The sequence below is a fragment of the Pinus tabuliformis genome, chromosome 4_1, assembly GCF_031772625.1.
Source record: "Pinus tabuliformis cultivar Carrire ecotype Pingquan chromosome 4_1, CPIR1, whole genome shotgun sequence".
NCBI classification, from domain to species: domain Eukaryota; kingdom Viridiplantae; phylum Streptophyta; class Pinopsida; order Pinales; family Pinaceae; genus Pinus; species Pinus tabuliformis.
This window is the reverse complement of record NC_142303.1, coordinates 582,822,911-582,837,466: the sequence shown is the minus strand read 5'-3', so window position 1 is coordinate 582,837,466 and position 14,556 is coordinate 582,822,911. Positions and strand designations below refer to the sequence as shown.

Here is a 14,556-nt window from a genome sequence, read left to right as displayed (position 1 = left end):
ACTCATGTGTTATACAAGTCGATATAAGAGAACCTAGAAACCATGAAATCTTATAGAGAGTAAAGAATAGGTTCCCTACTAAAATTATTCTTTAGGGAGTGTGTTAATTGCCTAAAATCGCTGAGAGTTTCCTAAAATTTTCTCATGTGGTGTCATCATTTGGCTAGGTGGTCACCAAATGTAGAAATATAGAGTGCATATGAGCCTATGGTTGGGTGTAAAATTTCTCACCCTTAATCAATATATTAAGGAACTTACATTTAGATAAGTTATTCCCACCACGTATTAAATTTTATAGCCATGTTTCAACAATGAAATTTTCATGCATTGAGGGGGAATGCATTGTTGGCTAAAAGGTTCGTTTCTTCTTGGGTATAAGGATAGTTTTCCTTGCTTCATATATGAGGATAGATATGTTAAAGAATTTATTGAGGGGAAATTATCCACTACTTGAGTTGATTAATGATTTTACTGAGGTATAATTCATTTGGTCTTATCTAATAGTAAATCCTAGGTTGTAAGCCTGGTAAAATGTGGTTGCAATAATGCACACTAAACAAAAGTTGCAATTTAGTTAGTCCTAGTTTAAACCTAAACCACTTGATCCATGTTGACACAACCTGTAATTGCTAGGAATGATCCATGTTTTCCTTCCCATGCCTACCATTTATATGCTTTTGTTGGCATGCTAAACTTATTCATCTCATTGATTTTGTCCTGCTATTTGAATGGGCATGGTTGTTCAAATTATAAAGTTTCATGATTAAAGAAAAAAGCGCATGAGTAAGATGGAAGAGAAAGAAACTATACACTTCCAATGTGTCAAGAGTTAGTCCTATTTCTATTCATTTTATATCCATTGATGTTATTATTGTTCCTAGGAACCTAAGATAGAATAAAAAGTATTAAGAAATATTCAACCCTAGCATAATTCAAGAAGGAATTGGGTAAGTATAACTCTTTTGGTACTCCTTGAAACTAGTAGAAGAATGTTCCCTAGTGTGCTTAAATTTACCTTATAAATGATGGATTATAATAAGGAATCATAATAGAATTATGTTTTCATCTTGATGGTTTTTCATGGGAGTTATGATTAAGACTAAGCGTTGTTAGATATGAAAGGAATTTTAGTTATAAACTGTGAGTTAAATTGTAATGGTACCCATTAATAACCTTAATGTAGGACCCTAGTATGACTCTTGTAATAAAGCAAGTGGTGATGTATATTCGTTATATCTCTATTCATGGTTGTATAAAAGTCCATGGGAGCCTTAGAGAATTGTTTCTCCTTTAGCAAAAACACTTGGTGCTTGCAAGAAAACAATAGGAAACTTGTGGAGATTTGCATCCAAGGAAAACTCTATTCTTTTTGTATTGCACAAAGCAAAAATTCATGTGATTCCATTGAAAAAATAAATACTTCATGTGATGCAATACATATTGCATAAAGAAAAAAGTCTTGTCATAGAGGAAAGGGTAATAAGGATTTAAAAAATGTTAGGACAAGAAAAGAAGGTAAAGGGAGATTGGTTTATCACACAAAATAAAAGTTTCATGTGATGCAACATATTACATGAAGAAAAATTCATGTGATACGCCACATAGAAGCAAGTTTTCATGGTGTGAAAGAAGAGAAGGATTAGTTATAATGATGAAGAAAGAGTTTGGTGGTGTTGCGTATCATGTCAAAAAAATATTTTTTGTGTTACATAACATGGATGAAAATGTTTGGAGTTCTAATAAAGAAGGGAAGTTTAAGGAAGAGACATGAGAAAGAAAGTTTCTCATGGTGTGATGTATCACACCACAAACTTTTAAGGAAGAGACATGCGAAAGAAAGTTTCTCATGGTGTGATGTATCACACCACAAACTTTTGTGGTATGATACACCACGCTATGAAGTTTTAAAAGTTGCAATAGACAAATGGAGAAAAGAAGCATAGGAAAGGAAGTGTAAGCAAAGAAGGAATACAATCAAAGAAGATGATAAATAAATGAAGGCAAGAAGACTCAGAGGAATGAAGGTTTTTTTCATGGTAGATAAATTTTTAGGTGTGATAAAGTGTGAGAAAGTTATATTTCTAATGATGTGTAATGAGAAATCAAAATATCCAGTGATGTGATAAAAGAAAGATATATCTTTGTCATGAGGAGGAAAATATTCCAAGTTGCAATATGTCACACCATAAAATTTTATGGATTGACACATTGGGTTAGAAAATATTTTCATGTGTGTGATATGCCTCAAAAATTGTGAAGCTTAGAGTTGTTTGTACAATATTTTCATGTAATCAATAATGGTGATGACAAAAAATAGAAGAGAGAGCCTCAAAAAAACTTTAAAGAAACATAACTTTATGCTCGAGGCTTATAATTGAGCAAGAGTATAGTCAATGGAAGGTTGTTAATGAGCAAGAGGTCTTAGTGAAATTAGAAATTGACTATGGAAGTCCTCTTAAGAAGAAAAATATTTAATACCCCACCTCCTAAATGCTACTTAATGGTTTGGGTATGTGACATATATGCTTTTGAATTTTTATAATTAATAAGTTACCTAAACCCTAGATTGGTTCATTGTTTTTCACCAAATTTGTACTTGTTTATAACTTGATTAAATGGTCAAAGTTAATTGTTGTTGTGACTTGTTTATGGCTATAATTTTTATTATTTATACAAGTTTTATAGCCACCAACATTAATTTTCATATTTGCATTAACTATGGATAATTTTGCATTACATAATAACTTGACTTACCCCCTAAATCAACCTTAAAGTATATAAAATACAAATATGGATTTTACTTTGAGTAACCACCTAATCCATAACGTGTTTGTTATATTTGATCGATGATAAATTAGGTAGCTAGATAGGAAACCTTGGACTTGATTATTTGTTTCCTTAGGAACCCAAAGTACTACTAGGGAATCCTTCCTTGTGTAGGATTTGTCCTTCATTACAATGGTCAAAATTGTTGTCTATGTTATAGTGGCAACACTTCTTGTTTCACTAGTCTTTGTGCCTCATGAAAGCTTTGCAATAAGGTACAATTTTTGTCAACAAGAAACTTGAAACTTTTCTCTCATGAAAATAGTGAAGGTTTGAAGGAAGTGAGAATTGAATTACTAAAGGGATTAGTAGATGTTTATGAATTATCTTACAAATTACTCTAGCTATTGTTGTGAAAGTTCACTTGACTTTTCTAAGTATTTTGATGGTCATGATAGGCAATTTTGTGTCAGTACAGGCACTAACTTTGATGAAAATGTCATCTTGGTTTATATAATGTTTTAATTGAGCTATGGGTGGCCTTTTATTGAATTTGGGGGTCCTACTGTGAACTTTTCTAAATTTTTATTATTGAAATAATGGTTTGACAATGTGCAAACATCAATGACAACTTGAACAAAAGTGAGGAAACTATTCATTACAAAACTAAAGTAGAGCATCACAAAGAACATATCTTGAGTTTTTTTTTTAGTTGGTGTTAACCTTAAGTAGGATTGCAATCTTATTTATTTTTCCAACCTAGCTTATATATAATCATATCTCTCTATAACTAATAAAATGCCCACAATGTAAGACCAATTGGAGTGACATCTCCATCAATTTCATCTAACCTATTGTACCATATTTTATAAAGGCTATAATAACATTAACCTCTCTAGAGTGATACAAAATTGTTGGAATTAGCTACTCTCCTTTCAAAACCTATGCATATCATGCTTTGATAATATATGGGGTCTAAGTGTCATTCTAATCAAGGTTGAATGAAAATGGATTTTATCATTACTATTCATACTTGATTGCAAATGGATTTTTGCATTGTTGTTGAAACTTAACTTTTGGAGTGGGTATGTGTTGTTTTAATCAAGGTTGATTGCAAACGGGTTTTTCCATTGCCATTGAAACTTGATGTTTGAAGTGAGCTTAGAGAACTTGGGTGCAAATGTGAAGTGGAATATTTGTGGGCTCTTAATATATCCCTGTCTTAGAAAACTTTGCATGTACATGATTATGGTTTGTTAGTGGAGTTTTTATTATTGTACCTATCAAAGGGGGAACTATTAGTGGATTCAAAGAATATTGGTGGAGGTGGGTTCTATGTGAATATTCAACTTATTAAGAGTTTTTTGAGAAAACTTATGAGCTTGCAAGTATATGTGTTTTTTTTTTAGCTTAATCATTTTTTTTATGTAAGTAACCGTGATTTCTTATCTTTCATTTTTATTTTATTCAAAACATAAGATTGTAATGCCCTTAGTGCTTGTATTAAATGGTTATTCTTTAAAGCTCTTAAATACTCTTTAGTTTTCTTGTTTTCTTAATGAAACATTAAATAATTATTCTTTGAAACCCTTAAATACTCTTTAGTTTCCTCATTTTCTTAGTGAACTAATTAAATTTGAAATTTTATTTTCTATGAATTAAATTACTTTACTCGATATTCATTTTTAAAATGCTAAAAAAAATTCAAAAATTTTATAATTTTAAATCTTTTTATTTTAAAATTGATTTAAAATTTATATTTAATTTTACAATTTAATATTAAAAATAAAACATAAACATGCTTATAAAATTGGTGAGAAAATATTGTACCACTCTGCGTAAAACTCATATTTGTTTATGAAATTTTTTATCACAATAACTAAATGGTAAAGCTAATATTAATTTATTTGTTCAGGGTATAGTTTGCCATTTGCGATCATGTTCAAATATATTATTTTGACCTTATAATATATTAGTTCCTACCTTTACTACAGAGTTAGTTTTTGTTTTTTTATGATTGTAGATTTCATTTTTCAATTGTTTTCCTGTTAAATTGTGTATTGATATAAATCATATATTTATAATTTTGTTAGCAATAAATCTAACCTTTTTCCGTTGTAGAGTTTGCTTTTTATTTTGTTTGATTCTAAACCATATATTGGTGGATACTTTTTTTAAGACGCCTTACTAATAGCGGATTTAACTTTAGTAATTGTAGATCTCAGGTTTTATTTTTGTTTTTGTAATATACTATGTTTTCGTATAACTTTTTTATTTCAGACAATAAAATGACTATTGAACTCAACTCATCTTTATCTGTGTGTTGAAAGTTTTTAGGGTTTGTTTAAGTTGATTTTTTCGGTATGGCTGGCTAGTTGGTACATGTGCTTAGGATGAAAAATCTAAACTGTGGAGGTGACACTAGTTTTGCCATGAGGGATTTTTTAGCCATTTCTGTAGAGTCAAATAGATGTATGGGTGTTCTATTGTACTTAGGTTTCAAATTTCACTAATTTTTTGATTCTCACTTTTTTATAATGGTTTTCTTCATTTCAACTAAGTGTTAGAGTGGTAATCACATTTTGTGTATTAATTATATTAAGATTGTATTTTTATATTTATTTGATTGGTCTATGCATTCCAACACAGGCTTTGAATTAAGTTGTTCATTTATTCTTTCTTGGAACAACTCATGTTTTTGTGTTATCAAATAAACTTCTTTCTATATATATTTTAGGTTTTTTAGCTAAAAATATCATAGTTTTCTGCATATGTTATTGTCCTCCTTGGACTATCAAGTTTTGTAAACAATGCTTGGATGACCTTTAGTTGGTTGTAGGCATTGGAGAAATAAGTTGTTCAATTTGTAAGGGTTGTGTGTATGTTTGAAGAATAAGTACTAATCTATTCTAAGTATGCATTTTACTTCTTTAAAATTTTGGTGCTCTTTGTTCAAAATTTTCTACATGTGGTTGGTCTTCAATCTTATGTTTTCTCCTATCAATTGTTGTTGGCAATGGACTAAATCACTAACATTGATTTGAATACAGTGGAAAGAATTTATTGGTTGATTAACCAAATTCATCCCCAACTTGTCATATCCTTTCCTTTTTTAGGCTTGCCATGTGTGCTTCCTATCCTTTGCTTTTCTAGGCTTGCCATGTGTGCTAACTATATCATTGATTCAAAAAAATCCTTTGAGTCAAAAGCAACTATTGCTTTCCCCTAGTCTCCTTCTACTTGAAAGGTCATGAAAAGAAATATTAAATTTCATGTGAAATTATCACAAAACATCTGAAAGCACTAATATTTTCTTTTGTTTCAATAAAATGCTAGATTGATGTAAGCTGTAATTTATATCTATAGCAACACTGTAATTGCTTTTTTGCTATGATGAGAGATCACATTGATTTAACGGATGAACAGAACTATATTCCGGAACTAAAAATTACACTAAAATTTGTGTTACAGGGCCATACATAGAGTTCACATCAACCGTGCGACTGACCGTTTCCTGTATCAAAGCCCAAACCCTGACCCTGGAGGCCTAACCTCCTGACCCTCTGAGAACAAATATGTATTACGTTACAACCACAGAGAACATAAATTCTCTGGTAACGGGGAAGATATTTAGACGGGGGACAGAAAAATTCATTAACAGATGGTACAGGTATTGGGATTATAGTCCTCTGTAACAACAGTATATGGGTAAGGCGGGTAGCTGCTTGGATTCAGATACACTACTTGTGGAGGATCCGGCTTTTTCTCCTCTTTCTTCTCTACTTTCTTCGCAGCTTCTGGCTTTTTCTCTTCTTTGGCAGGACCCACACTCAGCAGCTCTGTGTATCCAAAACCAAATTTTCTCAGTTTTACTGTGAGAAAGACAGGATCTGCTTCCCCGATGACAGTTATCTTCTTCTCCTTCATATCCACTGTAACAGACTCTACCCCTGCAATCAAATATGTTATCACTACTCAGAAAACCAAATTCATTGTAACCAGAAGGTGTGAGGCACAATGTTTGTTGAGATTTACCTTCAACCCCTGCAATCGCCTTCATAGCCTTTCTCTTGCTTTTTTCGTCCTCAATCACCAATTTCAGCACCATTTTCTGCAAATACAACATAAGCAAGGTCATTATTTTTTCAGAAAGTGGGTATAATAATTCAGAACATACAGAATCTCAAAACCATTGATTCTGGTTGAACAGAGCAAAGGGTAGCCTCATACCTTCATATTTGACATCCTTCCAAAACTATATTTGTGATATGTATCGAGAGACTTGTATTTTTTTCGTAATCCCCAGAGCTATACTCTCAGTCGACCGCCTTGTGAGGGGGATTGGATATATACCATATATATAGTGTGTTACTTGCATCTTCGTGGAAACTTCCGACCTCTGGGCCGCTTCCCAATTTATTCTCAGGCCGCGTTATTTTTACAAAAAGCCAAGAATGTGAGTAACAGTGGCAAGACTTTGACGGAGTTGTTGGTCTTAAGACGTTATGACTCACCATTTTTCTAATGTGGCGCACGCCATGATCGCGCCATGAGAGTTCCATAGACGACGCAGTCGATGACAGCACGAGGTGGATTGGTACTTCCACTGAGGATGTGGGGTTATTATAAGGTTGCCAACAATGACTAGGAATTTATGAAGAATTTAATGGACCCACAATTTAGATTATAAAATAATGGAAATTTTGTCAAGAAAGATTATATAGTAAAAATTTTTGAAAATTTGGATTACAGCTGTAAAACTTCAAGATTTTGGGTGTTTGAGGAATTTTTGATGGCACTGAATTTATTTCTGCTATCAAAAAAAGATTCAAACACTCCCACATAATATATCAAAAGAAGATTCAAACACTCCCACATTATGATTTTTTGAATTTTTTTGGAATTGTTTTTAGTGTGATTTTTTGGACTTTCAGTGTGCCAAAATCTGAGGGAAAAAATTGAGGTGAAATCTTGTTTTTTGACTGTATATACGGATTCAGCGCCCTCAAAAACCCCTAAAACACTTAGATTATGCAGAGATTATCTATCAAATTTATAATTTTAATAAATTCCTTTGAAATTTTAAAAAAATTAAATCCCAAAACCCATCAGAGAAACTTCCAAAAAAAAATAACCGATTTTTTTTACCAAATTCTAACCCAAAAAAAAACCTACGGTTCAGCCAATTTTTCTTATTTTCGTGGTCGGTGTTTTAACAAGTATCAAGTTGTGTACTCGAAAGACATCTCCAAATAATTTTGATAAGACGGGTAACGGGCCTCTTCACTTTTGCAGAGGGCCATTTATGTTGGAGCATGCTTGGAATTTAAAATGTGAGAACATTTTTTTTAATTATTATCTCATTATATTTGTGTTTTTTTTCAATTATTATGATAGTGACATATAGTGACGAGTTAGGTGTATTAGTTTCGGCTGTAGGTAAATATTTTGCTTAATTTTGCACCTTTATATAAAATTTTGGTTTTGACATTGCTGATGTAGTTGACTTCTCACCTTTCCCTGGGTAGGGCTACAGGCCCAGGGTGAGGTTATTTGGTATTATTGTATTAAGTTTGTGTGTCGGTCTTTTATTTAATATGGGTTTTGTGTTTTACATTGTTTATTAAGGTAACTAATATTTCTAGAGCTATTATTAATATATTGAGGCAATATGTTAAACTTCGGATTTCGTATTTGCTTAAATCCAATCAATAGTTCTGGAGCTATAGCTCCATTAATTTATTGGGCAGTGTATGTCACTCTTTAGATTTTGTACTTAGTTAAATCTAATCACTGACGTATACTCCCCCAGTGCATTAATAGAACTATAGCTGCACAAATATTGATAGGGTTAAATCCAATGGTTGACATATATTGCATGAGCGTATTAATGGAGCTATAACTACACAAATATTGATAGCCTAAATCCAATGGTTGACATATACTGCCCCAGTGCATTAATGGAGCCATAGCTCCACAAATATTGATAGTTGTCTATCTTTGCTAAACCATTGAGGATAGTGTGAAATGATCATTAAAATCATTTGATATGAATACTACGATGCCAAAAGTCAGCAAATAAAATTTTAATGATTTGTTTAAAATTTGTTATTATATTTTTGGTTACTAGTTTCTATTGATTTTATTTTTATATTTGTAAGTGTGAAAAGGAATCAAATCTCTTTTCATTTTACTAGAGATTTGCATTTTAATAGATTTGATATTTTTTTCACTGATTTTAATTTTAAATTTGTAAGTGCTGGGAGGAATCAAATCTCTTTCATTTTAAAAGAGGGAAAGAGATTTACACCTCAATAGATTTGATTTTTCTTATTATTAACTATAAAGAAAAAAACTCTATTTTTTATTTATTTATAAAATGATTCAAAATTACATTATGTATATACACTTTAAGTGTATTTCAAAAGAAAGTTTAAGTGCTTGTACTTTGAATTAGCATGCTTCTACTTAATATACTTTTTTTTCTATTTTACAGATTTAAAAAAAAAAAAACTGTATAAATAGCATTACTACAAAAATTAGTGAAAAATAATTATTTTCACCTCTATTACAAAAAACTGCTTATGGATTATAAGATTCAATGCAACTTTTATGTAAAGTATATATACAAAACAAATAAAACCTTTCAAGCTGTATTCTTTGTCTTATGTATGGCCTGTGATAGTGATAGTAATAACATGTGATAATGATAGTAATAACACTAGTAAGAAGAATATTCACATTACCTCTAGATATGCCAAAAGCCTTAATCTATTAGATGATAATAATAGTATTAATAAAAAGAATATTCACACTACCTTTAAATATGCCAAAAACCTTGATCTATAATCTAATGAGTGGACAACCAACCTATTTCAATCCCATTTAACTTTTTTTATTTAACTAACATTTCCATATAATAGAGTGACATTTCTTTAACATTACAATATTTAGTCCATATTATACTACACTCAATGTAATCACCTTAAAAATTCATCTCAAAACAAAAACAATTTTTTTGACAGAGTTTTGATTTAACAAATGGTGATTAATTATCCTCCTCCCCTTACAATAACTAAAGCAACATTTTTGGACAATATTTTGATTCAACAAATAGAATTAACTATCTTCCTCAACTTACAACAACTAAAACAATTTTTTTTTTACAAAATTTTGATTCAACAAATCGTGACTAATTATCTTCCTCACATTATAATAACTAAAACAGTTTTTTTTACAAAATTTTTATTCAACTAATCGTGATTAATTATCCTCCTAACCTTACAATGCAAATGTTTATAGATAGAGGGCACCTTGTTACAATGAAAATGTTTGTAGAGGGCCGCTTGTGAAATAATATCAGCTAATGGAAAGAATTTGGTAAGAGTCTTAGGAATATGGGTTAATATGGTGCATGGTTTTTTATTCACTTCAAAGAGGTTTCCATTTACATGGATCAAGTTTGTTTGATAAGATATTTAAGGAGATTTTGCACTATAAAATAATCATATGGGTATACTTTTCTATTTTTTTGGATGATTTTTGAATTTTATGTTTAAATACTAAATACCATAATTCAAGAGATCTTAGCATCTTTACAGAAAGATGTTAGGGTTTGTTATAAAATATTGATATAATAAACTAAACAAATATAATAGAGTGGGAAAAAATAAATAAATAATATTATTTTGAAATTAAAAAAATTTATAATAAGATCAAATGATCTACGGGGTCTTGGATAGATGGTGATCGGGTGTTTTGTTAAGGCACTCCTTGATGTGATGTCGATGGTTCAATTCCCTGTCCTCATAGACGTGATTGTGTGCTTTGTTAAGGCATTCCTTGATGTGAAGTAAATGGTTCAATTCCCCGCCCTACTTGATGTGAAGTCACTGGTTCAATTCCTCGCCCCAATCACGGTGATATATTGGACACGATGAAGATGTGCTTACAAAAAAATAATAATGTAGACCAAATCAACTATAGGGTGATATATTGGACATGATGAAGATATGCTTACAAAAAAACAATAATGTAGACCAAATCAACTATAGGATTTTAAAGACAATAAAGAAAATCATTACAGGGATATCCAAGACACTAATTATTTTTATTAAGAAAACTATTGGAATTTTATGCCTTTAAATAGGCTATATTAAAAAAGAATACTATGGTAAAAAGTATAGGTTTTCAAGGAGTTCAATAATTTAATTTAACTTTATAAATTTTATGTGTTAAATTTGTGTATTTTAATCATCCAATTTTTTAAAATAAACCTCATATATGTTTTCCAAGAAATATATGTGTGTGTGTGTGTGTGTGTGTGTGTGTGTGTGTGTACTATGATGCTGTTGATGTCTGTTATAATTCAAATTTATAGTGGTGTTTCATAGATAGATTTGGGCATTAACCTTTTGTAAATGAGATGACTGTGTGTGTGTGTGTGTGTGTACTATGATGCTGTTGATGTCTGTTATAATTCAAATTTATATTGGTGTTTCATAGATAGATTTGGGCATTAACCTTTTGTAAATGAGATGACTAACCAATTTGAAGAAAATTGACATGGTAGTTATAATGTAATTTATTAATTTCGTTCTATATTTTGACAATGTAGTTGTAATGTAACTTATCTTTAATAGTTAATTAAAGAGGTAGATTTCTATAAGGAAATGATTGTATTTGATAGTTGTCTATCTTTGCTAAACCATTGAGGATAGTGTTAATTGTAATGGCACCCCTTAATAACCTTAAAGTAGGACCCTAGTATAATTCTCGTAATAATGCAAGTGGTGAAGTATATGGTTTAGAGCTCTATTCATGGTTGTATAAAAGTCCATGGGAGCCTTAGAGAATTGTTTCTCCTAGCGAAAACACTTGGTGCTTGCAAGAAAACACCGGGAAATGTTTGGAGATTTGCATCCAAGGAAAACTTGAATTTGTGTATTGCGCAAATAAAAACTTCATTTGATACCATGCGTATAGCAAAAAGAAATACTTCATATGATGCAAGACATATTTCCTAAAGAAAAACTTCTTGTCATAGACATAGTCATACTTGATTGCAATTGGCTTTTTGCATTGCTATTGAAACTTAACTTTTAGAGTGGGTGGGTGTGGTTTTAATCAAGGTTGATTGCAAATGGATTTTTCCATTGCCATTGAAACTTAATGTTTGAAGTGGGCTTAGAGAATTTAGGTGTAGATGCGAAGTGGAATATTTATGGGCTCTTAATATATCCCTATCTTAGAAAACCTTGCATGTACATGATTATGATTAGCTAGTGGAGTTTTCATCATTGTACATATCAAAGGGGAGACTATTAGTGGATTCAAAGAAACTTTGTGGAATTCTAAGGTGGGTTCTATGTGAGTGTTCAACTTATTAAGAGTTTTCTTAGAAAACTTGTGTGTGCAAGTATATGTTGTTTTCTTTGGTGGCTTAATCATTTTTTCTTAATGTAAGTGACAATGATTTCTTATCTTCCATTTTTATTTTATTCAAAATATAAGATTATGATGCCTTAGTGCTTAAATTAAATAATTATTCTTTGAAACTCTTAAATACTCTTTGATTTCCTAATTCTCTTAGTGAAACACTTAGTGCTTCCATTGAATAATTAGTTATTCTTTGAAACCCTTAAATACTCTTTAGTTTCCTCATTTTCATAGTAAACTACTCATTAAATTTGAAATTTTGTTTTTTTAAGTATTGAATTATTTCATATTTAAAATACTATTTTTTCCCTTTAAAATTTTGTAATTTTAAACTATTTTTATTATAAAAATTTATATTTAACTTTATAATTTAATATTAAAAATAAAATATGAACATGGTTATAACTCCCACTCTCCGTAAAACTCATATTTGTTTATGAAAATTTTCATCACAATAACTAAATGGTAAAGCTAGTATTAATTTATTTGTTCATGGCATAGTTTGCCATTCCCAATCATGCTCAAATATATTATTTTGACCTTATAATATTAGTTAGTAGCTTTACTATGGAGTTAGCCTTTTTTATTATAGGTTTCATTTTTCAATTGTTTTCATATTAAATTATGTAGGGGTATAAATCATATATTTATAGCATTTTGTTAGCGATAAGTCAAACCTTTTGCCGGGTAGAGTTTGCCTTTTATTTTGATTTATTCAAAACTATATATCGGTAGATTTTTTTTATAACACCTTACTAATAGCGAATTTAACTTTATTAATTACAGATCTGAGGTTTTATTTTAGTTTATGTAATTTACTATGTATTCGTGTAACTTTTATGTTCCAGACAATACAATGATTATTGAACTCATGTCATATTTATATGTTTGTGTTATAAGTTCGTAGGATTTGTCTATGTTAATTCTTTTAGTATAGCTGGCTAGTTGGTCATTTTGCCTAGCATGAAAAATGTAAATTTTGGTCGCGGAGGTGACACCAGTTTGCGGGCCATGAGGGGGTCTTTAGCCATCTTTGAAGAAGCCAAATAGATGTATGGGTAATCTATTGTAGTTAGGTTTCAAATTTCACTATTTTTTTTATTATCACTTTTCTATGATGATTATTTTCTTCATTTCAGTTAAGTATTCCATCTTTTAAAGGTAATCAAATTTATTTTGTGTTTCAATTATATTAGGATTGTATTTTTATATCTACTTGATTTGCTTTTTTGCTTCTGCATTTACCATACATGTTTTGAATTATTAGTGTCGTTGTGCATTAATCATTAGTATCTTTAAGTTGTGCATTTTTCTTCTGGGGAATTACTAATGTTTTTGTGCTATCAAATAAACATATATATATATATGATTTTTAGCTTAAAATATCATAGTTCTATATATATGTTATTGTGCTTTTTGGACTATCAAGTTTTCTAAACAATGCTTGGATGGCCTATAGTTAGACTTTTGTAAACAATGACTAGATAGCCTTTAGTTGGTTGTAGGTATTGGAGAAATAAGTTGACCAATTTATAAGGACTGTGTTTATGTTTGAAGAATAAGCATCAATCTATTCTAAGTATGCATTTTACTTCTTTAAAATTTTGGTGCTCTTTGTTCAAAATTTTCCATGTATGGTTGGTCTTCAATCTTTGGTTTTCTCCTATCAATTGTTGTTGGCAATTGACTAAGTCACTAAAATTGATTTGAATATAGTTGAGGGAGTTTGTTGGTTGATTGACCAAGTTGATCCCCAACTTGTCATATTCTTTCCTTTTTTAGGCTTGCCATGTGTACTCTTTTGTCATTTGACAACACTCGATCTTCATAGATGCTCTGATCCATTATTTAAAGCCTTCCACATTGTTTGCATGATAAACTTCCTCTATCATTGATTCAAAGGCATCCTTTGAGTCAAAAGCAACTATTGTTTTCCCTTCATGGTCTCTTTCTACTTGAAAGGTCATAACAAACATTGTTGTTTTCTCCCTTTTGTGTGTGTTAGGTAGTGGTCCAATGATTGTTGGTGTTTGGTGCTCTAGTGGTTAGTGCTAGTGAATCAACCTAGCAGTGGTCTTGTTGTCTAGTGGTAGTGAGTCAACCTAGCATTCGTCTTGTTGTCTAGTGGTGGTGAGTCAACCTAGCGGTCGTCTTGTTGTCTTGTTGTAGTTAACCTAACCATTGCCGGGATCATTGTGTGGTTGAGTGTTACTATTGCTTGGTCAAGTATTCTTAGTGTTTGATTCTTTGTTGCTTCTTCTATTATTGAATCTTTTCTAATGCAACCCTCATATGCTTCTTGATTGTGATTTTGTTTTTATAGCATAGTGATAATTATTTCCTTAGCTTTCT

At 30.7% G+C, this 14,556-nt stretch overlaps 1 protein-coding gene across 2 annotated transcripts; it reads right to left on the bottom strand.

Annotated features, from left to right (window-relative positions):
* Nucleotides 1-6,172: 6,172 nt before the first annotated feature.
* Nucleotides 6,173-7,158, bottom strand: LOC149177290 (heavy metal-associated isoprenylated plant protein 39-like). Of its 2 annotated transcripts, XM_089423369.1 has the most exons (3): nt 6,997-7,158; nt 6,802-6,877; nt 6,173-6,716 (listed from the first exon to the last, which is right to left on the bottom strand). In XM_089423369.1, exons 1-3 carry the CDS (start codon nt 7,009-7,011, stop codon nt 6,421-6,423), a joined length of 387 nt encoding a protein of 128 aa, XP_089279495.1. In that variant the 5' UTR covers nt 7,012-7,158; the 3' UTR covers nt 6,173-6,420. The 2 variants fall into 2 exon arrangements, with proteins under 2 accessions (XP_089279495.1, XP_089279494.1); XM_089423368.1 differs by lacking the exon at nt 6,997-7,158 and having other exon boundaries at nt 6,802-6,904.
* Between the last annotated feature and the right edge of the window lie 7,398 nt (nt 7,159-14,556).

Coding starts and splice junctions, on each gene's coding strand:
- LOC149177290 (XM_089423368.1), bottom strand. CDS start 6,904: ATGACCTTGCTTATGTTGTATTTGCAGAAAATGGTGCTGAAATTGGTG. Junction 6,717..6,801: donor GGCGATTGCAGGGGTTGAAG/GTAAATCTCAAC, acceptor ATTTGATTGCAG/GGGTAGAGTCTGTTACAGTG.